We start from the raw sequence: 27,426 nt of genomic DNA on the forward strand, positions 1-27,426 counted from the left end.
TTATCTGTCGAGAAGCACCATTGCCCTTTCTACTGAGCGTACCGGAACATGGCTGCCCTCACAGGAATGTAAACTTGGCATTAACCCTGGCAGATTCCCACTCCCTGCCCTCTCTCATTTAACATTAACTCACTCCTATACTGTTATCAGAAGGTAAAGGTCATAGCTTTATTTACACAATACAGCACTATACAAATGGTCATTAAACAAGAAAATCTTGCACCAAATAAACACGAAGCAAAAAAACAATGCTGACCTCGCTACCGGGAACACCCCCTGGAAGTACCTTGTCATTCCCCAAGTGAGGTCAATGGTGCTGGTCTGTCCTTCTAAATATTAACTGCCCGGCATGGCTCCTCTGCATACCCCACTCCCACGCAAGAGCCAACTAAGGACTTTCTTATGTTCCAAACCCAGGAGAAATTGAAAAAGCATTCTACTGTTGGCAAGACCTTGTGGTTCATATCCTATTCCCACAGCCTTTACTCATCCTTCCACAGCTGGAAACCTTGTCAAAGGCTCTCCTATACGACAGCAGCCTTTAGCACAATACATAAGCTGGGCAGATGGCAGGGTGGACTCCCTCGATCCAAATGCCAGAAGCCTGGGAACCAACCCTCCTTCCTGCTTCTCATCTCCCTCAGCCCCGCTTCTCTCCACCCCGGCCCACTGCCTTTTCCTGCGGGGAAGACATCCTGCTTATTTATGCATTTCATGACTGCGGGCCTGCCTAGATCCAGCAAGAAAAAGTGCAAAAAGGGCAGGAGGCCGACGACTAAAATCCTGCTGGAGCTCATGTTCAGTTCTGGAAACTAGACCAGGCAGAACAGAGCCTGCATGTAGCCTGGGGCACAAACCCAGCCAGGAGCACTGGTCAGGTGGCACGGCTTGGGCACCAGTCCCTGGAGACACTGGGACTCAGACACATATGCTGCAGCACAACTCACCCCTTGCTTCCTGCTTTTGCTGAAGGTGATGGAAATAGAAGTTATAGTTTGCTTCTGGTGCAAGTGAGCAACAAAACTCTGTAGCAGACACCTGCAAGGGGCAGTTTATGCGGGGAAGGGCTTCAGTTCAGGAGATTCCCGGGCTTAGGTCTGAATATGTTATATGAGGGTACAAGGTCTTTCTTGCCCTCCTTTGCGGACCATAGCTCCAACACCACTTTAACCTTTAACTGTTTTGAGTTGCAGTAAGATGTTCTTTACATACCTAAAACCACACTTAAACCAAAATGTTCCATGTCTAGTTTTGCATTTTAAAAAGAAAAAAAAAAAGCTGGGGAGGGGAATTTTATTTGGCTGCTGCTATTCAGAAATAACACAGTAAGGCAACTTGGGAGAATGATGACTTTTAACAGGTTAACCACTGACCATGCAACATTTTCATCAGTGTAAATATAACTACAAGTTCCTCTGCCAAGGTTGCTCTGAATCATACAACCGCCAGTGAAGTCAGACTTCTAAATATTCTTATTTCACATAAAAACACACTAATAAAAGTGCTTTTAATTTTAGGTAGTAGTTCTTTCTGAAACACTGGTGTGTGCTGCCCTGATAAATGGGAATGCTGGGAAAACTGATCATCTAAGGAAAAATTCAGTTAGTGTTCAAACAAGTTCTTAGGGTATTTGCATACGGAAAAAGCCCGGAGGCATTCAAGGACTGGCATCAGCATACTTATAGTCGCATTCTCCTCAATTCACTGTTAATATATCCTTCATCACGACCAACATATTAATTACAGAGTGCACAGAGCCTCAGAAAGCTGCAACAAGTTACAGGCTGGATTATTACTTCATACTGCTGAGAAACATGATAACCCATAGTTACGAATGAGGGCACCCCTGTGACCAGGTGCTGTATGATTTGAAGGCACCATCTCACAGAACTTACACTGGAAACAAGAAGAATGGGTTAACATAGAGCAGGTGACACTAATTTGCCAGTTAAGGTGTTTTTCATGCTCTCAGGTGAACTGAAGTTGTGTACATTCAGTTTCACCCTGTATTTCAGCAAGAGTACCCCATTTAATCACTCGAATGGTCTTGGAGCGTGCCAGAGATCATGCAACATGCAACCACTGGCCTTTTAGCTCTTCGCTGAAACAAGGTTTAACTCACACAGTTATTCCCTTCGTCATATGAACTAGGGACAGCGGTACCCACCCCATTCTAGCACTGATGTCCCTGCCTGGGGAGACAACAGGTTTTTGTATGTTTGAGTGGGCCGCTTGCGTCATCTCACTTGAACTCCTACAACAAGAGCCAGAGACACCTACCCGGGTACTCCTGTCCTCAGCCCAACAACTGCAGGTGAAACAAGAACACGTAACATCCACATGTATCTGCAGAAAGTGCACAGGAACTTTGGAAGTCAGTACAAGAGGGGAGTATGGAACTGGCCGTTTCTTAACACACAGTTGGTTGCATCTTCCCTGTAAGAGTATATATATGAAGCTGACAATGAATGACTTTAAATACACCAGACTCCAGGGATAGGTGACAGTGAATATAGTCCACAACCTTTCATCACCAAGTTCAAAGTCCAGTTCAGCTCACAGGCAAAATGAGATTCAGAGTCTAGCCCTAGGTTTCTGAAGCTTGGATCCATTTTTTTCAAAGTGGTGCAATTGCATAACACAAACAACAAGGACTGCCAAAAACTGTGACTGAAACTTCTCTGGTGTCTGATTGACTCTACTTGTATTATCAGGCCCCGGCTTGACATGCGCCTGCACAGCTGAATGCCAGATGAGAGGGAAGGTGGCAGGGATAATGCAAATATTATTAAGCTGTTGAAGTGTTTTTGACACAACAGTAACATCATACCCTCAAAAATGCCACATTGAAAATTATCCTAAAGGTTAGCTATCATACAAAATACATTTAGTAACAGCACCATCTTTATATATAAAATTTGTGAGGCTCGTCTTTATTTCCAACTTAATAAACAAAAGGAAGGTACGTAATTCCAGTGAGCACACCTAATTGGACAAGTCTGGGAACAACTGTTGGGCCAGTTGAAAAGGTGTGAACTTACAGAATCATTTCTATTGCCAAACAGGGAGCTAGCTTTCTCTTTGAACCTCAGGGGAAATGAGGATAAACTAGTTATTATAATAGATTATCATTTAGTATCATCATAGCAGTTTCTAAAAATCTAACCAACAAGCCAAAGCATGAGCTAAAGCTAGTTATTTACTTCCAAAAATATAACTGTGTTTAGCTCTAAACAAATACTTCCACATACATGGCTGAAAAAAGATCAGAAGGTATAGCAGCTATTTTGAAACATGCATTTCCATCAAACGTCTTGGTTTATTTATATACTCTCTACTTTCCTTGAAGTATTGCCCACACAAGCAGCATTTCCCACTTTGGAGAATAACCATTAATTTCACACCACAACTTTTTTCTGGAGATATAATTACACAGAAGACAAGTATTCTTTATTAAAATATCTGAAGGCATGTTAGGTAGTTATGACTGGTAGTTATTCAGGAGCATAGGTATTCTTTTCTTTTTTTCTCACACACACACACACACTTTTCCTTGTTTGCCAGCTACTAAGAGCTTTGGAGATGTAAAGGAGTGACTTGATCCCAATGCATTTTTAACATTGTAATAAATGATGCAAGTGAGGTTAATAAATAATCAGGCTGAAACTGTTCTGTGCAAGACAACTATTCTAACATATGCTTGACATCAGCAAATGCACTCTCCCAGGGCCTGGGACACTATGAATGGATTGTGACATTTCCTTACAATTAATTCTTTTAAGATAATCTCTAACTTCTTCCTTCTACTTGTGTTTTATAGAGTAACTGGGATAGCCTGTTTGTGAATAGTTGAGGCTCCTATTATCCCCTGGCTGAGAAAATGAGTTATTCTTATGGATATAACTATGTCCAGATCCAAGAGTCTGTGTCAAAGCAGACTACAACTAAATCTGTTCCTAATGTTGTACCTGTTGGTTTTGGTTTCTGTTTTCATCCTACAACTCATGTTATTTCTCCTCTTCTGATAATACACCCAATATAACACACCATTTACGATTTTATTGTTTTACTGTAACATGCCAGAGACATGTCATCATAGTCTCTGAATCAGAAGTTGAGAGTATGTTGCAAAGTGTAAATTACAAAGCATTGTCTCATCAGAATGACACTTCTTTCAAGATCAAAGCATTTTGATGATAAAAAGTCAGAGAATACAGGCACACTAAGCAATTCAATGCAGCCAGGAAACAAAACACAGCAGAAGCTACATACAAGACAAGGGAAAAGAGGGAGAAAGAGAGAAAAGGATGTGTACTGAAGGATGGGAGCAGAAAGGGAAAAGGAAGAATGAATGCACTCATATAAAGAAAGGGGAAGGTAATTTTACCAATTCTTTCCTGCTGGTTCACAGAAATCATGAAACTGACTGTTAATTACAAAGTGTCTAAACTCCAGTTTTCAGGAAGAGGAAATTAGCTCAAGACTTTTTATGGAAACAAATCCTCAAAATCTTTCACTTAAATACCAATTTTATCCATTTCCCTTATGATGAATACTTACAAATTCTGAAGTTGCCACACTCTACTATCCAAATGTACAAACACACAGCTTTGGAAATAAATGAAGACAACAAATAGGTAATGTGATACAGGCAGCAAAAGTTAGAAATGTGTTGGATCTTCAGCACTTGAAAACAAACTTATGCAAAGTGGTAGGGCTGAAAGTCCAACCCAGTATGCAAACACCATACCAGCGTTAATAAAAGATGGAGACTAATGGCTGCAGCTAGCAAAAAAGTTTTCTAAAGGAAACTGGATTTTTGACTGAAAGACCACTTTCACAGAGATTTATTTTCCTCAGAAGATGCAATGTCCTGCCATTTGCTATGTCTCTGCAAAGGAGACTCCTTCTCTGAGAAGTTCCCCTTTGAATCCCACTTGGTGGGAAAGCCAATGGCCTCTGATGGAAGTTACCACTCAGTCCCAGTTACTAAAGATCTAAAATTAACTTCTTTTAATTTCTAGTCCTCTTAACATCAGCCTTAATATGAATCCAGAGATATGACAAATTCCATATCCTCATCTTTGTGTTTCTGCTCAAGAAACGTGAGGCTGCCTGCCCCTGAAATGACTGCTCCAAATCAAAATTGTAACTTGAAAGAGGGTGAGAATATCAAGAGGATATCAAAACCCAGATTCCACGGAACTCGGATGTTTGGTAGACAGACCGGTATCACAAAACCTGTAAAGCATGCTGCTTGTGAAAGCCTGAATTTATCACAAGCAATGACAGACTGCTAGAAACAAAAAGAGAGAGGATTGGTGAAATGACAAGATAAAGGACTTAATAAACACGCTATCATCAGGGTGAAAATTTTCCAAGTGATTCCTTACTTTTAGTAATAAAAGCCTATCCCTAAATGCATGCTTTGCCACAGCGTAACAATATGCACTTCTTTCATGTGTGCGCACGGGTGCTGAAGATCAGAGATTGCAGGGGGCAGAGGTTCAAAGAGATGCGGGGCACTTGCAAGCAAATCAAAATTGTCTGTAAAGAGCCACTTCCTGCTGGTGACTAAGCCTTCACCCAAACAGGCAAGAGGAAGGGGCATAAGCAAAGCATTGCAAAGGACCATCCTGATTGTATCAGTGTGGAGACAACTAGGACAAACAAACTCAGGAAGTGGCAGGGAGTTAGAAACCAAGAGGAAATCCATGGCACAGAGAGGAAAGTGAAGAGAGCGCGCCGATCCGCAGAAAGGTCACCTCTGGGTCTCACTGTGCCAAGCTTTTTCAAAACCGCTTTATTTGGACTATAATACTAAACTGGCACACACAGCTGGCGATTGCTGCAGAAGCTATTCAAATGTTAACATTCTCAATGATAAACAGCCAAAAAAAGTTCTATGTAAGCAAACTGGAACAAACAACTAATCTAAATCTGGTTGCTAAGAGACAGAGAATTTCAGCCAAAACCAGCCCAAAGCCTCAAGAATACTTTCTTTGGGATCAAAAAAAGTACCTGTAGATGACACCATGTTGGTGAAGAAACATGAGTGCTGATGTGACCTCTGCTGCATAAAAGCGGGATCGAGGTTCGTCAAATTTGCGTGAGCGTTGGATTTGAAACATTAGGTCTCCTCCATTTACATATTCCATGACGAAAAAGAGGCGGTCCTGAAATTAATTAAACAGTGCTATTTAGGTAATGTATTTAGTCACACAAAAGACTGATTGAAGCTACAATTCAGGCAACTGGAACATTTACGTCAAGAAATGAAAGAAACAAACGTTACGAGTCTAAAAAAGGAAAAGCTGACAACAAAAATCCCCCAAATCTAAAGAAAAGACCCGAGTCTCAAAGTGAGAAATGAGAAAAAGGGAATAGAATCGGAATGTGGTAATAAGCAACACATACACAAATCTCCAAGCAAATACATATGGAATAATAACCTATTTTATATAATAACAGAAGTACTTATAATATGCCATTTCTTTTAAAATATAGTCATAACAATGACAAGATGAAGTCAATTCTGTCAACTACTAACAGAGGCTGCTGAGCAAATTTCAGGCTCCTTATTTCTTCTCTTATCTCCTACTGGTTACTCTGTCTGCAAAGTGTCTTTCCCAAATTATATAAAAAAAAAATTAGAATTCCTAAACTAGAGAAACCAGTGCTGCTAATCGCGAACACTTACATACAACTTATTGAACTGCCTCAAACTCTCATAAGACAATGAAATATAATTACGTTATTAAAATACATATCAGATGCTTTTTATTTTCTTCTGATGCTTTTCACTTCAAAGTTCAAGTTTTCAAGCCTGTTTCCATGATGGAGAACTAGGAATGAACTTTATCTAAGAACAACAACTAAAATTTTCAGGCAATCACCCCGTTCTAGTGCATTTCAGAAAAAACCCACAAAAGTTTAGTCAGCAAAACAGTCAGAATTGAGAACACCCGTAAACTAAAGGTGTGCTTGGCATCTTGGACCATTTATGATCTAAACTTGTTGTAGTCAAGAGTCCAACTCGGCCTCACACAGGGCACCAGTTGTTGTAGCACAAGCCAGCTAGCAGGCTGCAACAAGGCTTTTACCTCTGTCAGAATCTACTCTCCATGCTGTTTCTCCTTCCTCCAGAGGTCAGACCACACTACCCCTCCTCCAACCAACCCCCTCTACCACGCTCCTCAGGGCTATTTAACCACTTAGCAGGAACGATCTACAGCTGCACATCATCCATGTCAATCAAGCCACTGCCTTCGAGGCAAGGCCACAGCTGCATGTTATCAATGCTCATCAACCCACTGCCTGCATTCCTCTACATAAACTGGCAATGCAGATGAAGGTATAAGCAGAGAAATGACACACATCCACTTTACATAATCTAGATCCTATTTTTCATAAATATTTCTAATAAATTGTCATAGTTTTCCCTAATCTGTACTAACAGCCCTAAATAATCACCTATGTGCCCGTCTACCCTTGTTTTGAAGCCTACTTTGCATTCTTTGTTACTGTAAAATATCTACATCTACATGCACGTGAGTTTACACAGAGGTGGAGGTAATTCTGGGACATGGAGAATGGATCTGAGCATATACCCCTTGCTCTGCATTAGCTCACGTGACACAAATGTTTTGCTCTCTGGTCATACGATGCACAGGTGTGTAAGCATGGCTTCACCAAAGGGAGCCCCTCTACAACTCTCACGTCACATTGCAGTTTGGCTCTAGCTCATGGTGGCTGGTGTGCTGGGTTGAAGAAAAGGAGACAAGATGCAACATTGCTTAAGACAAGCAAACCCAGCAGAAGATGGAAGTTAATTAACCTCCACATGTGAATCCAAGCCTGTAGATTACGAGGTTTATATATATGTGAGTCCAGAAATTCATAACTGTTTGCCATTTGTCTTTAATCATCTACTACTCTATGGCTCAGAGTCAAAGCATAGCACTTAAAAAAAGCCTTAAACTTAAGCATGTGCATTAATGCTGCTCATTAAGTGCCTAAATACTATACTTATCAGGGAAGTTTCCTGGAGGAGGCTAGAAATGTTTGGCTGACTTTATGCTGATTACAGAAAGAGGATGGAGAAATAAAACTTTGTGCCTTTCCCCTGTATCTTGGGAAAACACAAACTGCCAGACTGGATCAACTTCAGGATCCAGGTGGACCGGCATTCTTTGTAAAATGTTGCTAATGACTTCGGTACATTTCCCAACATTTTTCTTACCATTCCCTAGTAAGGAAAACCTACTAAAGAAGAGCATCAAAGCTTCTGGCTGTATCATACACTCAAAAGAACATGGCTTCAGAGCCATGCCTCTACTCTTTTTGCAATGCTCAGTACTGCTGATAAGAAAAGTTAACAATCATAACATAATGCAGATCTCTTCACATTAGTGTCGGCTTTAAATATCACCTTCTTTGTTTGTTTTAAGCAAAAATATGGGTCCTTGTGCTGTCTCTCTGATTACTCTCTGGAACTGATGAGAATTACAGCCTTGCTTTTAAACGAAAAACTGAGACCTCTCAGATGGTCTAACAACTTCAGAAGCTAGAGCTTAAGGATAACACCGATGCAGTTTTCTGATAAAGTCAGTCACAAGCATAGCTATATTGGTACTGTAATGTAACATAAGAGAATGCAACGTCCCTAAGAAGGAGATGCAGGTATTGCTCTTCCTTAGGCTCCTCATTGCTGCTCTACAGGCCGAGTATTTCTGAAGAGCAGTTTTGGTACAAGTGTCCCTTTGCAACATGTTGCCTCAGATTATTTCACATGGATAAAGTTGTGTTTCAAGTACAAAACCCATTTGGACTGCAGGCTGGGGAGTGTCTGACTAATACCTGGCTAAAGTAACTTGTCCTAACACTTGCTGAAACTGAACCTTCTTACGTTGCTATTTTAACCTTTCCAAAGTCAACAGTCTGGATGTGAGTGGGCACAACCAGGAAAAGGAAGCTGCCATTCACATTCTCCTGAGCAGCCCTACTCATTCCCAACTTTGCTACCTTTTTGCTGCACCTGTATCACAAGCATAAAACAAAGGATGCTGATGCAAAATGATTGTGCTGTGTCTTACAGCTGTGACTCCCAAATGGTGACCTTCAACTTGGCGCTGAGCTGCGAGCTCCTGCTCCCAACAGTGATAGCACCACTCTTCCAACTGCTAGGGATGGTGCACAAAAAAAAACCCCAAACAAAAAAAACCCCACACAACACAACCCCCCCAACCTAACAAACAAAAAAACCCCTGGTTTACACAATTTTATAGATCAGGGCCATTTCCTAATATATCAGGATACACATTGTATCATTTTTATATTAAATACTCTATGTTTGATCCAAACAGAACGAATGATTTTATGAAATTCACCAAATGCCTAATTACTGATTCTAAACATCAGAAATTATGTTTAGGTAAAACTTCAAGTTCATTTACTTTGGTTCAGTCTTTTGTAGGACATCAGCCAACTGAAAATTAAACTGGATTGTTTAGCAAGCAGAGTATCTTGCCCTAAGACAGTCCTAACAGTTTTAGCAGCAGCTCCATTCCCAGAGCTGGAGAGTGCTAACTCTTCTATCCTCTTTCACATCTTCCTTATTATGCACGTCTCATTCTCAATTTGAAGGGGTATTTCTGGCAGATTCTGCAGCTTACTTCACCACCTCTTCAAAAGTATACCTACTAAACCCAGAGTTAACAGCTGACTGATTGAAATTGCTCTGCTGTTGCATTTTTCTGCTATATGCTGATATTTTAAGTTACTTTTCCAGCTTTCCTGTGTGCACATTTCAGCTTCCCAATGAGAATTCACAGAAAAAAAACCCAACAGTTTGAAAGTTCTGTTCTCTTTTTACAGTGTGTCTGAAAAAGAGTTGGAGAGAAGAAAAATACTAATTCTCACTGAGTAGAGTGGGCTAAACAAGAAGATGCACAACATGCACAGTAAGCCAGACGAACATTAGAAGGTACCATTTTTTTTTAATTAAATATATTCAGTCCCTATGAAAACTACTTCCTTGAAACCACTCTCTGGTCTTTTTTTGGCAGAAAAATGACATGATCAGTTGGGACTCAAATTTACATGATTATGTTATTTACATAATCCTCTCTTAGCATCTATAAAGCAAAAAGAAAGTACTGCCAAGTAAGCTAATATGTTTTCTGATGTAATTAGATTCCTTTACAGGGTTTATTTTAGCCCTTAACCATACCTGCTTTTTCTTGAGTTTCTCAAAAGGTACGGTTGAATGAGAACAGTTAAAATAATAAATAGAAAGAAAAACAGAGAGCAGAGAGCATGGATAAGAGATTTTAAAAGTAAAGTGGACATGAAACAGGCTAAAAGATAAAAAGAAGTTCAACTTCATTCCGTATTATCATAGTATTGTATGACCATAAATGACTACTATATTGCAATGCATAACTGCCTGTCTTAACATCTCTATTATTCCAGTCTCACCTCTTGACTTTCTTAACTGAGATAATCTCCTGCATGCTTTGTGTCATCAAAACTGGAGTCCAAAAGCAACCACTCTTCTAGTCTCTGTCCCCATCACTATCTTGAGAAGTACACTTGTCACTTAAACTAGATATCTTGTTTCATCTTCTCTCTCATTCCACTGCTTTAATTGTGCCCCAATTTAATTTTTCATCCTCCTTGACATTCAAAATATCTTTCCTTTAGCTCTACAGTAAATCCTTCTAAATAATCTTTTACTCTTTATTCCGATTATTAGCATAACTTTCCCTCTTCAAAACCATTCTCTAATTTTCAGTTTTATTTATATACTTTTTGTTAATATCAGCCTATATATATATTATGTGCACTCCCTGCTGGTTTATATTTGCTTATTTTCAGATGTTATGAGTTCCACTCTATAGAGCATCAACCTTTTGTTTCTTTTCAAATAATGCACATGGTTTTAATTGGGAAAAGGGGGGAGGTGATTTCCAGGAACGTCAATAGCAATAAACTCTCGGGTCATAACAGACTCAATCCAGCTCCTATTTGTGGAGGTGTGAGTAATGACCAAGTCCTTCTTACTAGTAAGACCAGACAATCTTGCCAATCAGTGTTGATTTAACAGATGACACTGTACAGTCTATTAGTTGTTTAGATGTTGAATACCATTGTTGAGGAACAAGCTTCTACGTAAACACTGTATGAATGCTTAGACATGGAAAGACTTTGATGTTCTGTTTACATTAATTACTGTGTAGCCCTTAATTTTTAAATTATCAGTCATTAACCTGTCTGTCCTTTGCTTGTTTTCCAATTAAAATCTCATTAACATTAGATTGCAGCTTAAAGACAATCCATTGATAGACATAAGGCCAAGTACAATTATCACTGCAATCTGAAGAGTACAAAGTTTTTTTTCTTCCTTTCAAACGAGTCCTACCAGCTGGGGGACTCAATATGCAGTTCAGCACAGCCTCGCTACTGAAATATTAGAAACCAAAAGTAAATCATGCAATCTGTCTCCCAGTTTCAAATCTGAAAAGTGCATCCATGCTACAAGCCTGAGAACAAGTCTTTTCACTACTGGTTTTAATCTCCTGGTTCAACCCTTCCAACACTTCAAACCAGAGAATTAAGGAAAGGCATCAAACAGGGACTCAGGTAAAATTCACAGTAGATAAATCTTACCAGCTGCCATTTTTTTCCTTAATTTATATTTTCATACAATTGGCTGTGAATAAATTCTTCCTGATTCTCACTAGTTCCCTAAACTAAGTTCTTTATGTGAATACACTTTTTTTCCATCCAGTTTCAAAAGTTGTATTTGAATTAGTTTCGTCCACAGGTTGCTGCAAATATCAAGGAAACTAATATGTGTAATAAATACAGATACATTTAAATGCAAGTTAGTTCATATTCTAGCAGAGTACTGTTACATGATGGAATATGTTCAGCCACTAAACTTGTTGCAAAACAAAAGTCAAAGATAAAGCTTTTATTGCACAAGAAGTCATATAAATGTATCACCTTGGTATGCTCTGGAAGATGATATTTTATTCATATCATGCACGTATGGAATTCTTTCCCAACTAGTACAAAACTGTGATTACTTAACTCTATTTAAACAGGATGCTTAGTTTGTTTAAAATTACCTAAAACTACAGCAACTGTCCCACCCCTCACAACTTGAATAAACATTTCCTGCTTCTGATGGAAATTGCACAGGCACACTGTACACAAAACTATACACAAATCTTTAACACCCTGAGCCGAAGACTAACCACAATGGCAGATTCATCTTCCACAATCCCAGCGTTAGGAGGGACACATATAAAAACAAGAGAAAATCCAGGTACAACACTAAAGAAAACAACAAAAAGCTCTCTCCTGTTCATGTGATCCCTTTTCGAAGTTTACAGTAACAATCTTCAACAGGACACTACAACACGTTATCTCTCTCTGATTTCAGTGTTTATACTCAGGGATAACTGTGTTGTTTTTCCTGTTTTGTACCAGGGCTTTCACAGAGTTCCAAATAAGAAGGGAACAATTTCTATTAATCTCCTATTTCTTGGAATAAATGCCCTGTCCATAGGAACTGATATCTTAAATTTCACACAGGATATCTGCATCTTCCACTTCACAAAACAGGCACACATTCAGATTCTGTATTAAAGGATTTTTTTGTCAACCAGACACTTCAAATTTCTCTCAAGCTGGTGAACACTACTATAGCTAGGGACTTACTGCTCAGATTTGCCCAGCATTCAATTTCAAACCCAGGGGTTTTTTTCCCTCGAAAGAAAGAATGACCTCAAAGTTAAAACATAGAGTGGAGACAGTCAGAGAACCGCACAAAATTGGATAAAGAAGTCTTGCAAGGTCATCTAGCTTATCCCACAGCTGACAGGCAGGATCAGCTGTACCTAAGCCAAGGGGAACTAACTTTTTCAATGCTGCAAGGCAGTCTCTGGGCACTGTGAACAAATGATCTAACCATGAACCTGAACAGCCCTGCTGAGAGGACTCCGCTTGGCCCACAAAGACCTAGAAACAGAAGTCTCTGCTAGTCTGGTCTGCTGGAGGGCAAGGGGGTTTGTCTGCACTCCATTGCAGCAGGGTCTCCTGCTGTGCCCAAAATGCTCAGTTCCCTTCTCTGTCCCGTTGCCAGCAGCAGAAGCCAGTAGTGAACAGTGTTCCTTGAACATTCTGCTTTGCAGGTCAAAAAATTGCATCAGTTCCTGAAATTAATCTCATCAGCTCTTAAAAATCACCACTGATAAGTATGCCTTGACTGGCAGTCTATTTCAGCACTTTTAGAAAATACCCCTGGGAACTCTGTTCACTGCTGCAAATCATTTGCATTACCTCTTCTGCTTACCTTACTCAAAATATCAGTTCCTAGTTGTGCTGCAAGCTATATACTGACTTCACAGAAACACTTCTGTGCTTTTCACCTTTGTCTCTTATGCAAAGAACTGGTTATTGATTTTTCTTGATTTTACAAAAGTGATCACAAAATATTTCTGTTCCATTCATGGAGACCCTTGACATTATGTCAATTGAGAGTCTGTGGGATAAAACACACTTTTAAAGTCTTGAAAATAGTTTTGAGAATAGCTGGTCCTCCTTAAGACATTGGAATAATTCTCAAAAAAACCCTCTCTACCCTACCATACCACACCATGTGGAGGGCCGGAAAAAGCTACAGATCAAATACAATTCATTTCCAAACAGTGCTTTCAGAATCAGTACAGAGGTTCTCAAGACCTTTACACTTGCATTGTAGCATTTACTCATCTATAATGTGAGTAACTGGAAGATGATTTTTAAGCAACATATGTGTCTGATCTTCATAAAGCAGACCTGGTACGTTGCTTTTGACACAGATTTATGTTGCCTCTCTGTGGAACACCAATTAATACTGGAACAGAATGGCATTTTCACTATGTTTTTCACGCCCCTAACACACCCCATAGTACTGTTCAACCAGCAAAATATGGCTAGTGTACGTGCATTGAGATAAACCGTCTGGGGGTGGGAGACTTACTATGTACCAGCAGTAGGTCACAGAACTATGGAAATTACAGCTTCTGATTCACAGCAGGAAACATTAGCCAGGGCCTTGTGGACATCACCTTTTCTTTTCAAAAAATGTCAAGGCATGATTAGGTTTTACCTAGGTTGGCATTCAAGAAGGAAGTCTTGTTTAATGATTTTTCCAAAGACAGATTTTATCATTTTATTTAGAGCAACAATGCTCTAAAACTGTTCAAAATAAAGAGAAGTCAGCCTGTCCCAGACTCGTAGAGAGTGAAAAATGGGCCATTTTGTTATCGCCTTAACACTGATACTTCTAGAAAGTTTAGTTGACTGTTGCAATTATTCAAAGGAACTAATCCCCCATTACTGTGGTCAGCAAAATCCACTGACTTCAACATCACTACTGAAATGTGGAGGTCTTAATCTGTACCATAAATTTTGGAAGATGATGAAGTATGGATATGAATAAAAACTATACCCTAGAATCTGCAACTAACAATTATACACATCGGAATAATGGATGAAGGTTACATCCCTTAGAGCTTTTTTCCTGTGTAATTTATGAGTATCTGATGTTTGAATACAGTCTTCCTACTGTCTTTTTAGATAATGAATTCTGTCAGATTACTATCTGGGCCAGATTTACTATGCATTGGATTAGCTGGTGTATCAGGCTCACACTAGGGCAAGTAAAAAGAAAATATGGTTCAAAATTTCATTAATCCTCTTTTTAAAACAAGATAAAGTTTAGACTAATTCAATGCAGCACAGAAACAGCAGGTGGAGAGTTGTCAGCCTGCTTTCCGTAGAGCTGTCATTTTACTCACTGAGAATATGACATAAAATACTAGCTCTACTGGAGTTTCTTGATTAAACAAAAATTTCAACTTAAGACCCTAAAATATTATAATGTGAGTGCAAACATTTTCATTCTTTTTAGTTTCTTCCCACTTTAAGAAAGAATTAGAATTTTGTTTTTTGCTATTCTCAGTCACTAATGGATATTATTCCTTCTGCCTACATGAATGTTTTCTATGACACCTGTAATGTGATATCTAATGTTCTGACACAGTATCTACAGGGCTTAGTGGTGAGATTCTTTCTAGCTCCAATGGGGTTTAGATTAGGATTAAATTTGTAATGCTGTAATATGTAGAAGTTGTTAGCTGAGTGCATGCAATTAAGATGCAGAACAAACTATATGCATTGCCATTTCATCAGCTCGATAACCTAGAATTGAACCAAAGCAAAAAGCCTTTTAACTCTGGGAAAATCTTTAACCTCAAATTATCCTGGAGAGATACATGTTCTGTTCTCGCTGGATTCTTCTGGGAGTTAGTGCAAATCTTTCAGTTTGCCCCAGGCTGAAGTGTTGGTAGCCATGATCTCCACAGTGAACTCAGGGAAGTTTACTGCTCCCTGGGGCAGCAACCCCAGTTCCTGCCTGCTCCCTGAAAGTCCAAGCAAGCCCTGAGAGCAGGGACTCCAGAAGCATGCCAGCTGGTGTAATACACTCTTGGTGCCCTTCCTCTCACACAAGAGAGAAACACAACTGGAATCCTCTGCAGAAATGGTGTGTTTTGTAGTTCTAGTCACTTCAAAAGGGGTATCAAGTAGGAAAAGCTTCTCAGGCCATTTCCCTAATACCTTCATTTGATGACAGATAAGCTGTGAAAAGCGCCTTTTATGAAATTCTTTGATCTCATCTTCTTTTGGTGTTGTTTGGAAAAAAGAACTGTTCTGGTGAGATAATTTTAAAGATCTCTTATTTAATGGCCTGATGCACATGGCAGAAAATTGTATCAAGCCTGCAAAATGTCATTATGCAGAAAACGTTACAATGTGCATGCAGCTAATAATATTCCTTTGCTCTGATTCTTACAGGAAAAATATAAACAATGTCTTCCAGTTACAACTAACTATATAGTTTTTGAAGGCACTTCAAGACTTCTAAGAACAACTTTTAACCTGTTTATATTCTACCAAGGAGATTAGACAGAGATGGCTCATGTCCTAGGTGTCTCTTCAGCCCCCAGCCTGGTTCTGGAACCTTTCTTGTCTTTATAATTCCTGTTTTCTTATGCTGTCTGGGGATCTAGTTAACATCTGAGCACACAGGGAAATGTATCAGATGCTACACTAACTAATAGAAAACACTCTGGGGAATGCAGCCAGTTGATCCAGCAGCAGCAGTATCAGAAGGAAAAGGAACCCAGTTAAGGAAGATAATGAAAATGATGGGACATAATACTCATCCAGCAACCATTTTCTGAGAAATTGCCCATTATTGCTGGAAAAAACAACCATAAATAATTAGCTGAGTGGGCAAGTCTTTATATCACAGCCATGATATATTGCAACAGTGCTTTTTGTTTCTAGGGATGCAATCAGTGAGTGAAAGGCAGAAGTTGTCAGATTAAGAAACCATCGGTCATGATCCAGGAGGAACTGCAATGTTTTTACCAATGAGTTACTTGTATAAAAGCTGCCCAGCAAAAGAAATCTGTTATGATTTCCAGTCACATATATCAAGACCAGGCACACTAAACCAAAACAGGCACTACAGCAGAATTACATGAGCATATTTTATATTTCAATTGCAGTAACTGTTTACATCTTCAGCATTTGTAAGAAAAGAAACCACAGATGTATAGAGCTTTCCTCTCTCTCCATGCAACATTTTTGCCATTGCACCAGCCTGTGAGAGTTGTCTTCCATTACAGAATTCAGCATTGGGAAACCTGCCCCTTCTTTCGGCTCAAAATTGTACTTGCCCACGAACAGAATAGTAGACACTATAGAAGGAAAGGAGGCAATGCAGACAGGTACAAAAAGTTATTCAAACATTCAGTATGTTGTATTGTAAGTTCTCTTGGCTAGTAGGACCTTGATGTGAACATTAGTGCATTTATTAAAGAAGTAAACCAGAACTCTCCAAAGCTTTCAAACCTCTTTCCCTGTAATGTGGGAATGATCTTTGGAAAACCGTGCTGCAGCAGGGCCAGTGTCTATACGTGCTGCCTAGACATTCCATTTATGCTGCTCTGTCTGTTGCAGAAACATCTGCTACCAAATACGCTTTACCGCTTCTAAATGATTTTTGCCTAAGGAAAAAAGGGAGGTGGGTGAAAAGACTGGTACATCCCCCCAGTTAATTTTTTTTCTGAAGAGGAATCACCAAATGAAACTCAGGAAACAAAGTGTGAGCATTAAAAAGAGGGCTTTTACCAGTCTGTCAGTACAAGTTTCTCGTTCTTTGGAGCTAATAATTTTCTAGTCTCTAGCTGGCTAGCATCTCCCTTACATACATCAAAAAATAAAAATAATAATCTATTCACTAATGGACCTGGAAGCACACAGTATTTTGCATCCAGCAATTTTACTCAAGTCAGAGCAGAAGAAATTATTCTCTGGCCTTGTTTTAGGACTTGATTTTCAAACTTGTTATTAGACCAGGCCACTGACTCCTACAGGATATTTTGTGAGATTAAGTGGTAAGAAATTGGCTCATTTATACTGTTTGAAAGTTAGAAAGTGGTGGGGGAGGACAGGGAATCCTGTTCTCCATTCAAAAGAAGGACATGAATGAAGTCTTTGGCAACATAAAGGTACTCACTACCAGAGAAACGGCTCTTCTGTATTATGTGAGGCGTTTCAGTAATGTTCCCACGTACTTAAAAACAAAGGTCAGCCAGTGACAACAGTTGGTTCTAGCTTGACGACACAGCAAGAAACTTCTGCACTGTGATCACCCAGATGGAAAATTTATATGAGATACTGTCATATCAGTTCACAAACTATGCCCCAGATGCCAGAAATAACTTAAAAGTCTACAGTTTAGTTGAACATGATGTTCTGAATAGTAAAAAATAGTTGCATTTGTCCTAACAAAACCTTGCTGAGGATTTCAAGTTCCTTAAAATGACACATTAGCATGAGTAACTGTGTCTCCACTCACATGAAAGAAAAACAGCATAGTATTATTTTGCAGTCTTTACCAAAGAGACTTTCTTTTTGGGAACTTGGCTGAGCCAGAACAAAATAATTATGACAGCAAAAATAGATGTGCTGCTGCTCTAAAGGAAGTTAAGAAATGTTTCCATTCAGAAATATCTAATTCCAGCTTTTTCTTCAGGACATCTCTTTTCTTACAGGTATTAATGCATACTAATCTAACAGTGGCTGGCACATTAACCTGCTGATGCTCGTTTCCTCAAATTCAAGCTCAGTCCTTCAGACTGTACATATACAAAAACATATGTTGAGCTAAACCAGATACTATTATTAGTTGTAATAAAATACCATAACAAGACCCAATGACAGACCAGTTTTCCACTGATATTGTACTTCGTAATACAGAATGAAAGTTCCTCTGCACAGGGACTCTGCATATGCCAGGAAGGTGTAGAGTTAGGATGTACGGGATGAAACAGCAAGACTAGTCAAAGCAACACCAGGAAAAGTACTTGCAGGGCATCTTCTGCCTAACCTGAGCAAGCTGCAGCCTTTGCCAAGTGCTGGAGCCTCAGCAACTGCCTCACTTTGCTAAGTTCCAGGGATTACACATTATACCTCACTTTTTACAGGTGCCCAGCCTATTTCCCATTGAGCAAGCTTCATCGCATTGAGTGCAACAATGAAAGAAGAGATGCTCATCTACACTTTGGGAAGTGTATCCCTTGTTCAGAGGGGACAATCCAAAATTATCACCGATTCAGGCTGTTTGGGAAAAGGGAGACTAAAAGACCCGGTGTTAACTTCACACTTGGTACGAGGTCAAACACAAAATTGCATTCTCTTTTCGTGTCCTCTTACACTAACTTTCTTACTCCTAGGCTGCCCTAGGTAATAGTTAACACTAACAGTTTCATTAGATAGTGATAATATATAATAGCTTCTCAAGATGTTCAGTGCTTCCCCTGAAACATGTCTGTGGAAACATGACAACATCAAAATTCCCTTGTCAAGCGGAGATGGAGGTCAGTATGAATAGCAGCTTACAGGCAGAGCTTCCACCCTGGGTAAATGTTCCGAGCAAATCCCTGTGCAGCCTCTGTTGTTAAGCAGAAACCAGATAACCTGCTCTGCTAGAAAGCAGCTGCCAGAGAGACAAACTTCACCTTCATATGCTCTCTTTTGTGTCTCTTGCACACACCACTATTCCACCCACAAATTCAAATGTTCCATGCTTTGATTTGCTGTCATGCAGAACTCCCCCCCTCCCCCCGCCAAAAAACCCACAACAAAAAGGGAGAATGAAATTATAGCTACATATAAAGACTAAAAATGTTAACATTTAACATGTTTAATACAAATTCAAATGACTATGTCTGCTTCAAAATAACTAATATATGCACAGATTCTCCTATTCCGCAAAAGGTAAAAGGCCAGCATACATACGGAGACAGAGGGAGATGAGGACAGCGACAGACTATCTCAGAACAGGACTTTCTGCTGAGCTGAGCACTCTTGTCCCCTGTAGCCTCAAATGTAGCATTTAACCCTTGGCACGTACTGAAACGCTAGTGATATTTCAGGTACAGGAAGATTTTCTGTCTGAAGCACAGGTTGTCCCTCGCATAACTTAATCAGTAGCCAAGCTGCTTCTGGGAAAGAAAGCGGAGGAAGAGGTGTCTTGGCTTACTATGGAGATGGCAAGTGCCTTACCAGTTACAGACCAGGACTTTGCTCTGGATTGAGTAAGGCTGAACTCCCTCTAAGCCTCAGTAAAATGTTGAACGTTTAAAACAGGACCAGCAAGTTCCCTCTGAAGCAACGAGCAGGGACACACACATCAAGTGATGCCACGAGGACATCACCAACAGTCACTGACCTCTGACTTGGGCGAAGCTTTTGTGAGATCAGATTTGCACCTGCTGCTTGGAGCAGCACACATATGGGGGCTTCAGGTTGCATATATTCACTGGACATCTTCAATGCGTACTGAAGCATGGCTAACTTAAAATGTTAGTCTTGTAAATACATGATTGTATGTGGAAATAATTGCACATTTTGAATATACATTTATTTTATTGATGAGGTCTCTAAACTTCTGCTAGCGGCTCAATGAATCTCTACCTTTCCATGGAGGAAAAGTGTTTTGATACACAGCAAACACAGACTTCAACTTATCTACTGTCTATAGTCTTTTTAAATTATCTAGAAATCTGTCTCTTTGATTTCTTCTTTAGCTGGATAAAGGTTAAAAAACTTTAAAGAACACAGCATTTATTGCAACATCAAAGATGATTACAGAACAGCCTGGCAGTTTACTTCTCTGCAGAATGCCCATAAAAAAGAAAGATGTGTGCATCAGGAATTTGCAGAATGTGTTGCACTATAAGATAAACTGAAAAAGGAATGTGTATGTGCATGAATGCAGTAAAGTTCCTATTTTGACAGTTACTGAAAAAACTTCAGGGTTACCACTTTTTTTAAGTCTAGAAGGAAAGATGCTTCTAAAAAACGCTCGAAGAGATAACAGAATGGATCCAGGTCAGAAAAGTTTAGTTCCAGATTAAGTAGAAAATGTAACATGCTTCAAAGCATAAGAGAGGGAAATTACAAGGTGGAAACATTCAATTTACACTAGATTCTTGGTATTTTTACCACCACAAAATTTTTAGCCATCTGGAGCCATTACAAGCAGATAATGCTACCAAACACATGGAATGAATTAGCCTCAGAAACTAAAACCTGGCCATGGTTCATGAAGTTTGCAAATTTGCTCAACAATTTCAGTAAACCTTTGAATTAAAATCCCTCAAAACTATGTTTTACTTATTTATCTTAAAGAAACAAGGGGCTAATGTAAACTCAAGTTCACACCAACTTCAACTGGCAAGAACATGTATGCAGGACTTCTAGAGTGGAAAGTCCACTGCACAAAGGACTGCAGCTTCTCTCTTCACCCAGAATAAAGGCCTCAAGACAAATGACAGAAAACGGGGCATTACCATCCAGGACAGTGCTGCAGTCTAAATGGTTCAGCCCAAATCCTGTACTGCCACTACCCACTATGCTGTGCCACATGCCAACGGCAATGCAAAGATATACCTCACCCCGACCACCTGAGAGGACAACTGTCCCCTGACTCCCAGAGTGAGTGAGTCTATGTATGTCATCCCACAGTGGAAACAGAAAAAATAACTTCAACAACTTTTTGTCTTGTTTATGCTCCATTTCTGCATCTGTAAAATAATAGCGACAGCATCATTTCTAGTCCAAATCAAAAAAACTTGGGAATACTTGTGAGGTAGCCCAATCTACACCGAGAAGCATGAGAGACAGGGTAGTAAACACCATTGCAGAAAAGACTATTTTTAAAAATATGCCTCACGGGGCACTTTTCATTTGAACTAGGTGACTATGGGTAGCAAAAGAAATATTAGTAATATCCGCAAGTAGCAGCTGAGGAAATGCAGGTGAAGAGAGAACAGCATACAAGTCAGTGTGGCATCACATCTTGAGAAAATAAGGCAAGAATATCCTTAACAAACCCATATTTTACTACTGGCAGAAAAATGTCACTTTATTGGTGGGGTCCCACCAAGGATCACTTCTGAGCCCAGTTTTATTCAACATCTTTATCAGTGGCTTGGAGAAGGGAATGAACAGTGACATGTGCAAATCTGTGGATAATACTAAGCTCTTTCAAATAGTCAGATGCTGTGCTAATGGTTAGGGAACTCCAAAAACAATCACTCAAACTGGGTGGGCAAGAAGGTGGGGATGAGCTGCATAACACATAACTGTAATGCAAAAATACTTTCTTTTTAGGTGAAAAATAACTGAAACCATATCTCAAACAATTAATGGTTGATACAATGTGATCCCCAGGAATTACAGGTACAGGAAGACTTTCAGAGCCTTTTGGTCTGCCTCTATCAATGAATTGTGACATCTGCTAATGTGCAACAGTGCAGATCAAATGGAAAAGTGCAGTAAAAAAATTCCATTGACCAACTACAAGCTTTCACTAAAACCCTGTGCTTTCAAGAATGTAGTGGGGTATTAAAAAATAATAATCTCCTTTAGAATATCATGTTATGAATAAAGCTCATTATTGTTCCAAGCCTCCAGTCAGATGGATCTACAGACTCTACAGCGATTGAAAGATCAATTTGAATAGATTCGACTGTAGAATGGGATCTTATTTTTTTTTTACTGGGTTTTTTGCCCATACATATTTTCTGATCTCACTGAAATACCAGAAACAAAGTCAGGACGTACTCCTACACAAACAGATTGATTTCAAGCTGCAGATTAAAAGAAATCCCACCACCACTACACAAAAAAAAACCTCAAACAAAACACCTTAGTGTTTCAAAGTACAGGTATTTATGTCAACTGGAGTTTTATGCAGATTCATATGAGGTATTGGAACATTATGGATGTACATTATCCTCCTACAAGAATACTTAAAACTGAAAATGATAGAGGAATACTCTAAAGTAATTCCACAAAAATGCATAACCACCTTTGTTTCTAAAGTATTTTCAAAATATGCATTTTGCTTTTGTGACATGGAATCACCTTTAGTTTCACTTATTGTGCATTGGAAAAAATATAAACGACGCTGACTCATAGAACCTCAAATGCCTTTTAGAAAAAAAGTAATGTTTCCATTGCCCCATCAGGTAGGCTTTTTTTTTTTTTTTTTCATTCTAACTTTGAAGCCAACCAAAACATGTTTCTATGTCTGCAGTGAGCAGGAACAAAACAATAAAATTATTTCAGCTGCTGTAGTTCAGGAAGTAAAACAAAAACACTATGCCAGAGCAAGAAAGAAAATTCCTAGCTTTCTCTTTTTTTTCCCCTTTCTACAGTTATTACCCTGCTGCTAAATTAATGACTTTGCTAGAAATAGACCTTAGTCAGTATTTAATAGGTTATTTTTTAGGATGATATTGCATTGTTAGCTTCAAAGTGTTTTCTGGTCAAATCGTTTAGATCAAGTTCTTACAAGTGTGAAGTTGCCCTGTGAGTAAGTGCACAGACAGCACTCAGTGATGTGCATTTTCTGAGGGTATGTGCAGTGGTTCACATGTTGCATTAGTATTGAAATTCTACAGAATATGAAGACATTTTTAAAGTCCCTCAAGAGCACAGCTGAAGGGAAGATCTTCAGTCTGACAAGTTCAGTCGTAAGACAAGTTTTGCAGTAAACTGCCATAAGAATGAGTAAGGTCCCTCTGCTCAAGGCAGAAAATAATTCCTTTACTTGAGTACCATTTAAAATACCATTTTTATCTACTGTCTAGCTAGCATTTTAGCACCACAAGCAGTTTATTACTATTGTGGAAGATTTTTAGCCTTTTCATCTTAGAAGTCCTTTTAGGTTTTGAAATCAGCGCATTATTGAGGTGAATTTCCACTTTTGTGCAAGTTACCAAGGCATCAGAGCCAGCATAATCATCAGCTTCTTTTGCACTTCTCATATTATCCTTATTTATAAGTGAGACAGCAGTCATTCCTCCCAAGACAGTCATGACAAAACAATTGCTTTTAGTAAGCATCTTAAATTTTAAATTCCACAAACTCCACATCAATAAACCATAAAAAATGCAAAGTAATGAATTCTGCCCCAATGTCAACAATATAATGCTCCACAGCCAACTGAAAGCAGATGCCCTTTTCCTCCAGCTGTCAAACTTCAGTTAAATCCATCCCACCAGAAAAAGAGTCTAAGTGTAATATCAAAGGTTCCCACATGAGCCCTAAAGGTAGTCTGGCAACAATCACTAAGGGTCCATTCACCACCTGCTGATGGCAGGAGTGTGTTAGACTGCATCCTACTCCTTCTAAGGCCTCAAGGCAACCCCTTCACAGGGAGCAAAACAGGGATCTCAGACCTCCTTGGGTCTGTTACATGAGCTTCTATTCTACCATGTAAACAAAACCAAATCCAGGAAGATGCCGTTCAGGCTTACTATTATTAAACGATGGGAAAAAAAAAAAATCCACTTAATTCAATTACACAGAAACTAGACGACATGATGGTTAAAATACAGTGAGTCAGGTTGGACCTGATTTAAGTATCTGGCGTTCATATTCACTAAATTCTGTGTTAGCCAGTGCAGCAAGCCTTACCACTTTTTCTCCCGGTGAAGCTTAAAAGTGAGCCCTTCCACCTGATTTAAATGCAGTCTTGTTTTATTGAAAAAAATATTTAACATCCTGGATAGTGAACTGGTTGCTTCCAAGTGTTTATTTCCATCACAACACAACGAGTTGTTGGACCTTTGCCAGAGTGATCTTGGCTTATGGAGGGGCAAGGCACTTATCCTTCAGAAAGGGGTGGCCATGGAAGTGTCCTGAGTTGCACTGTGCACTCTGCAGCTTGCGGAGCGTTCCAATGCCAGTTTATTTATGTCTTACCAGAGTAGAAAACATGTAAGTTTAAGTAAATTGAGGCCACAAGATGTAGTAAGCTTCTAGAAATCTAACTCCAGCATGGTATTAAGTTCTTGGCAAGCTTTTGGTAATCTGATCTCATATGAAAAAATAACCTATTGACAGGTATGCGCAAGTTAAAACTCACTTGAATCAATGGATCTGTGATTGTTTAGACCAGCCATAAAGCTGATGTACTGTGTTTAACAGTACTGGACACTGACCAAGTAAAATGCTCTAGTACTGGTACTAGATACTACCATCTATGTACAAACATTAAGCTGAGTAGGGCAGAATACTGACTCAAACCTTTATAGTATACACAAATCAGAACTACTTTTGAAGTTCATGAAAATTCTGTTTTCACTGCTGGTTGCAATGTTATATAGGCTGGTGAGGGCTGGAAGCAAAACTATGTTAGCAAGGATAAACAACTTTTTTTTCTACCCCAACTAGACAGAGGAAATATTTGGACATGACTCCTACTTCGGATGCAGAAGAAGTTTCTAGTCTATACCAAATTAAAAAATCACTCTTGTTTATAACCTGTTTAAAACTTTACAAAGCTCTAAAAGCCTTTCACTCTCACTGAATCCAAAGGAGAAAGACAACCTTTGTTCAAAACACATTAAATAAAATCACAAAAAAAAAAAAAAGTGAATTACGTAAAACCTAGTAAGATCAGAAACACTAACCTGGAGATAAGCATTCTGGTAACACAATGGTTGTTTTCAATTTTTTCTGGTAGCACATTATTCAATTCCATCTAATTTCACGACACTTTATTGAGATTTATATGATAATTATGAAGTAGTTGTTTGGGTTTTTTTTAAATATCTAATAAATATTTGCTCAGCTAGCAGAACTCCAGATGATTCTTTTACTCATAGCCATATTAATTTTCTCCCCTGGTACAAAAGTAGAATTCACTTGCTGAAGGAATGATAACGGTATTGCTAGACTTGTGATGTTATTAATTTGTGGAGAGTAGCAGGCAATAAAGAGTTTACTCTCTAAGCAGTTACATTTTGAGGCAGACTCCCTGGAATCCCCTGGAATGAGGGTGGGTGTGTGTGTGAAGGAGAAAAGTAGCCAGGGAATAAATTTACTGAACAATATTTTCCAGACCCAAGAAATTTCACTAATTATACAGTCAGACTCTGCACTATTGATTTCTCTGTGAACAGAAAGCAACTTGCTTCTGTGTGGCAGAGGAAAAGTAATATATGAGGTTAAACAGATACTACAGATAGTGGAAAGACTACATGTCCCATTACCATCAGCTTAAACTGCAAAAATAAGAAATGCACATAAATCTAAGTGTAATGTTATCCTGTTTGTTTCTTCTTTTTCCAACTGGTTCCATGAATCATGTATCTGGGGATTCAAGCCCCAAGTGTCATATACTCCTAAGCCATTTTCATTAAGGCTTCAGCTGCTGTGCACCATTCTGGTGAGGTGGATCAGCACCTCTTCCAGGGAAAATCATTAATACATTTTTTTTTTTAACAAGTTATGCCGTTCATTCCTACCTGCGGACTATCTTACAGGTGAGAGACAGGAGTTCACTATTTGATTTCCACTGGGCTTAGTTGTCCTGCAGCCAGGAAATTAATAATTATGTGGGCTATATTTCAATATTGCTACCTTATGCTATACATAGCCTTCTGGCAATTGGAAAACATTAAATTAGTGGCTTCTACTTATGAGCAGGCATTCATCACTCAACTGCAATGATTATATTTCAAGTGGGATCTTGGGTGTAAAATGGAGGACAGGGATGTGTTTCCTTTTTCTTTGAATTTTGCTTGTAAAGCCATCTTCTTTCATTCCTGGGAGGTGTTCATTACACAGCCTTTGGGGGACTACATCACTTGCTGTGCTGGCTCTCTTCTGGAGAGTTCAGCAGATAATTTTTGTGAATTATTTATCTCTGAGATAAGACATCACAGCAAGCATGTGGGGTTTTTGTTTTTTTTTTTGGGTTTTTTTTTGTTTCTTTTAAACTATTCCTTTATTAGTGAGTTTCACAGTTCTGGCCTTCCTAGATTTATTCTGTTTTTCCCATTCATGGAATATTCTGGGGAACGGCTAAAAAAATAACAACACTTCTATCATCCATGTATTTTATCACTGAGCACAGCAGCAATGTAGTAAGTATTGATGGATTTGCAACATCTAGCATTGCTTTGTTTAGACAACTGACTTGAAATAAACAACATTATGATGCAATATAAATCTGTCAAAACCTTCTGTAGAAAAGGACTGTCAGTTATTTGAAAATTATGCATACGTTTCTGTCTCATGCTGGATTCAGATTCTAGGTTTTTCATAAACAACTTTTCAACAACTTGCCTGTTTGTTTAGCTATCTTTTAGGAACTTGGCTTTAGGTAACCAAGTTTTAGAAATCCAACTACGGTTTATACACAGTTCCAGAAATACTTTAAGATAAACAGAGCAGCTACAATTAAACACAGTGCTTTCAAAATTAATTTAACATTGTTGGACACAGTTGTGGTTTTTTTTAGCCTTTGAGGACTATCACAAAGACTCAAAAAACATAGCTTCAACCCCCTCTCACTTCAATGAAAGTGCAACAGAGATGCATATTAAACAGTAGCCCAGCACACTGTCCCCCACTGGCCAGGTGCAAAGACCAGGCAGAAGCTTAGAAAAAGCCAACAACTATTTTTTTTTGGTTTACTACAAATAAACTTATGCTAACACTTCAGATAGCATTCTCAGGATCCCACTGGAGAGACAAAGGAGTTCTTGTTGTGTCTCTAGAAGAGATGTGAATTCAGAAACAATGTCATCAGGAGAAGATACAAAGCCAGGACAGATGCCAGGGTTGTAAATAATACTGTGAAAGACGTGCTACAGATTTACAACAATCTCTGCTCAACACAAGCTGCCACGTTACACGCTATTAATGATGCACTCTTAAACAGTCCTGGTTACAGCTGGGACAGAGTTACTTTTCTTCTTAGTAGCTGGTGCAGTG

At 39.0% G+C, this 27,426-nt stretch overlaps 1 protein-coding gene across 2 annotated transcripts in view; it reads right to left on the reverse strand.

The window, feature by feature from the left end:
- PRKCE (protein kinase C epsilon) overlaps nucleotides 1–27,426 on the reverse strand; it is a 293,855-nt gene that overhangs the window by 48,062 nt on the left and 218,367 nt on the right. For both annotated transcript variants that reach the window (XM_037405769.1, XM_037405770.1), the window contains one exon: nucleotides 6,022–6,176. In XM_037405769.1, coding sequence (XP_037261666.1) covers nucleotides 6,022–6,176 — 155 coding nt within the window. The remainder of the gene's footprint in view (nucleotides 1–6,021; nucleotides 6,177–27,426) is intronic.

The sequence above is a fragment of the Falco rusticolus genome, chromosome 12, assembly GCF_015220075.1.
Source record: "Falco rusticolus isolate bFalRus1 chromosome 12, bFalRus1.pri, whole genome shotgun sequence".
Lineage (NCBI taxonomy): Eukaryota > Metazoa > Chordata > Aves > Falconiformes > Falconidae > Falco > Falco rusticolus.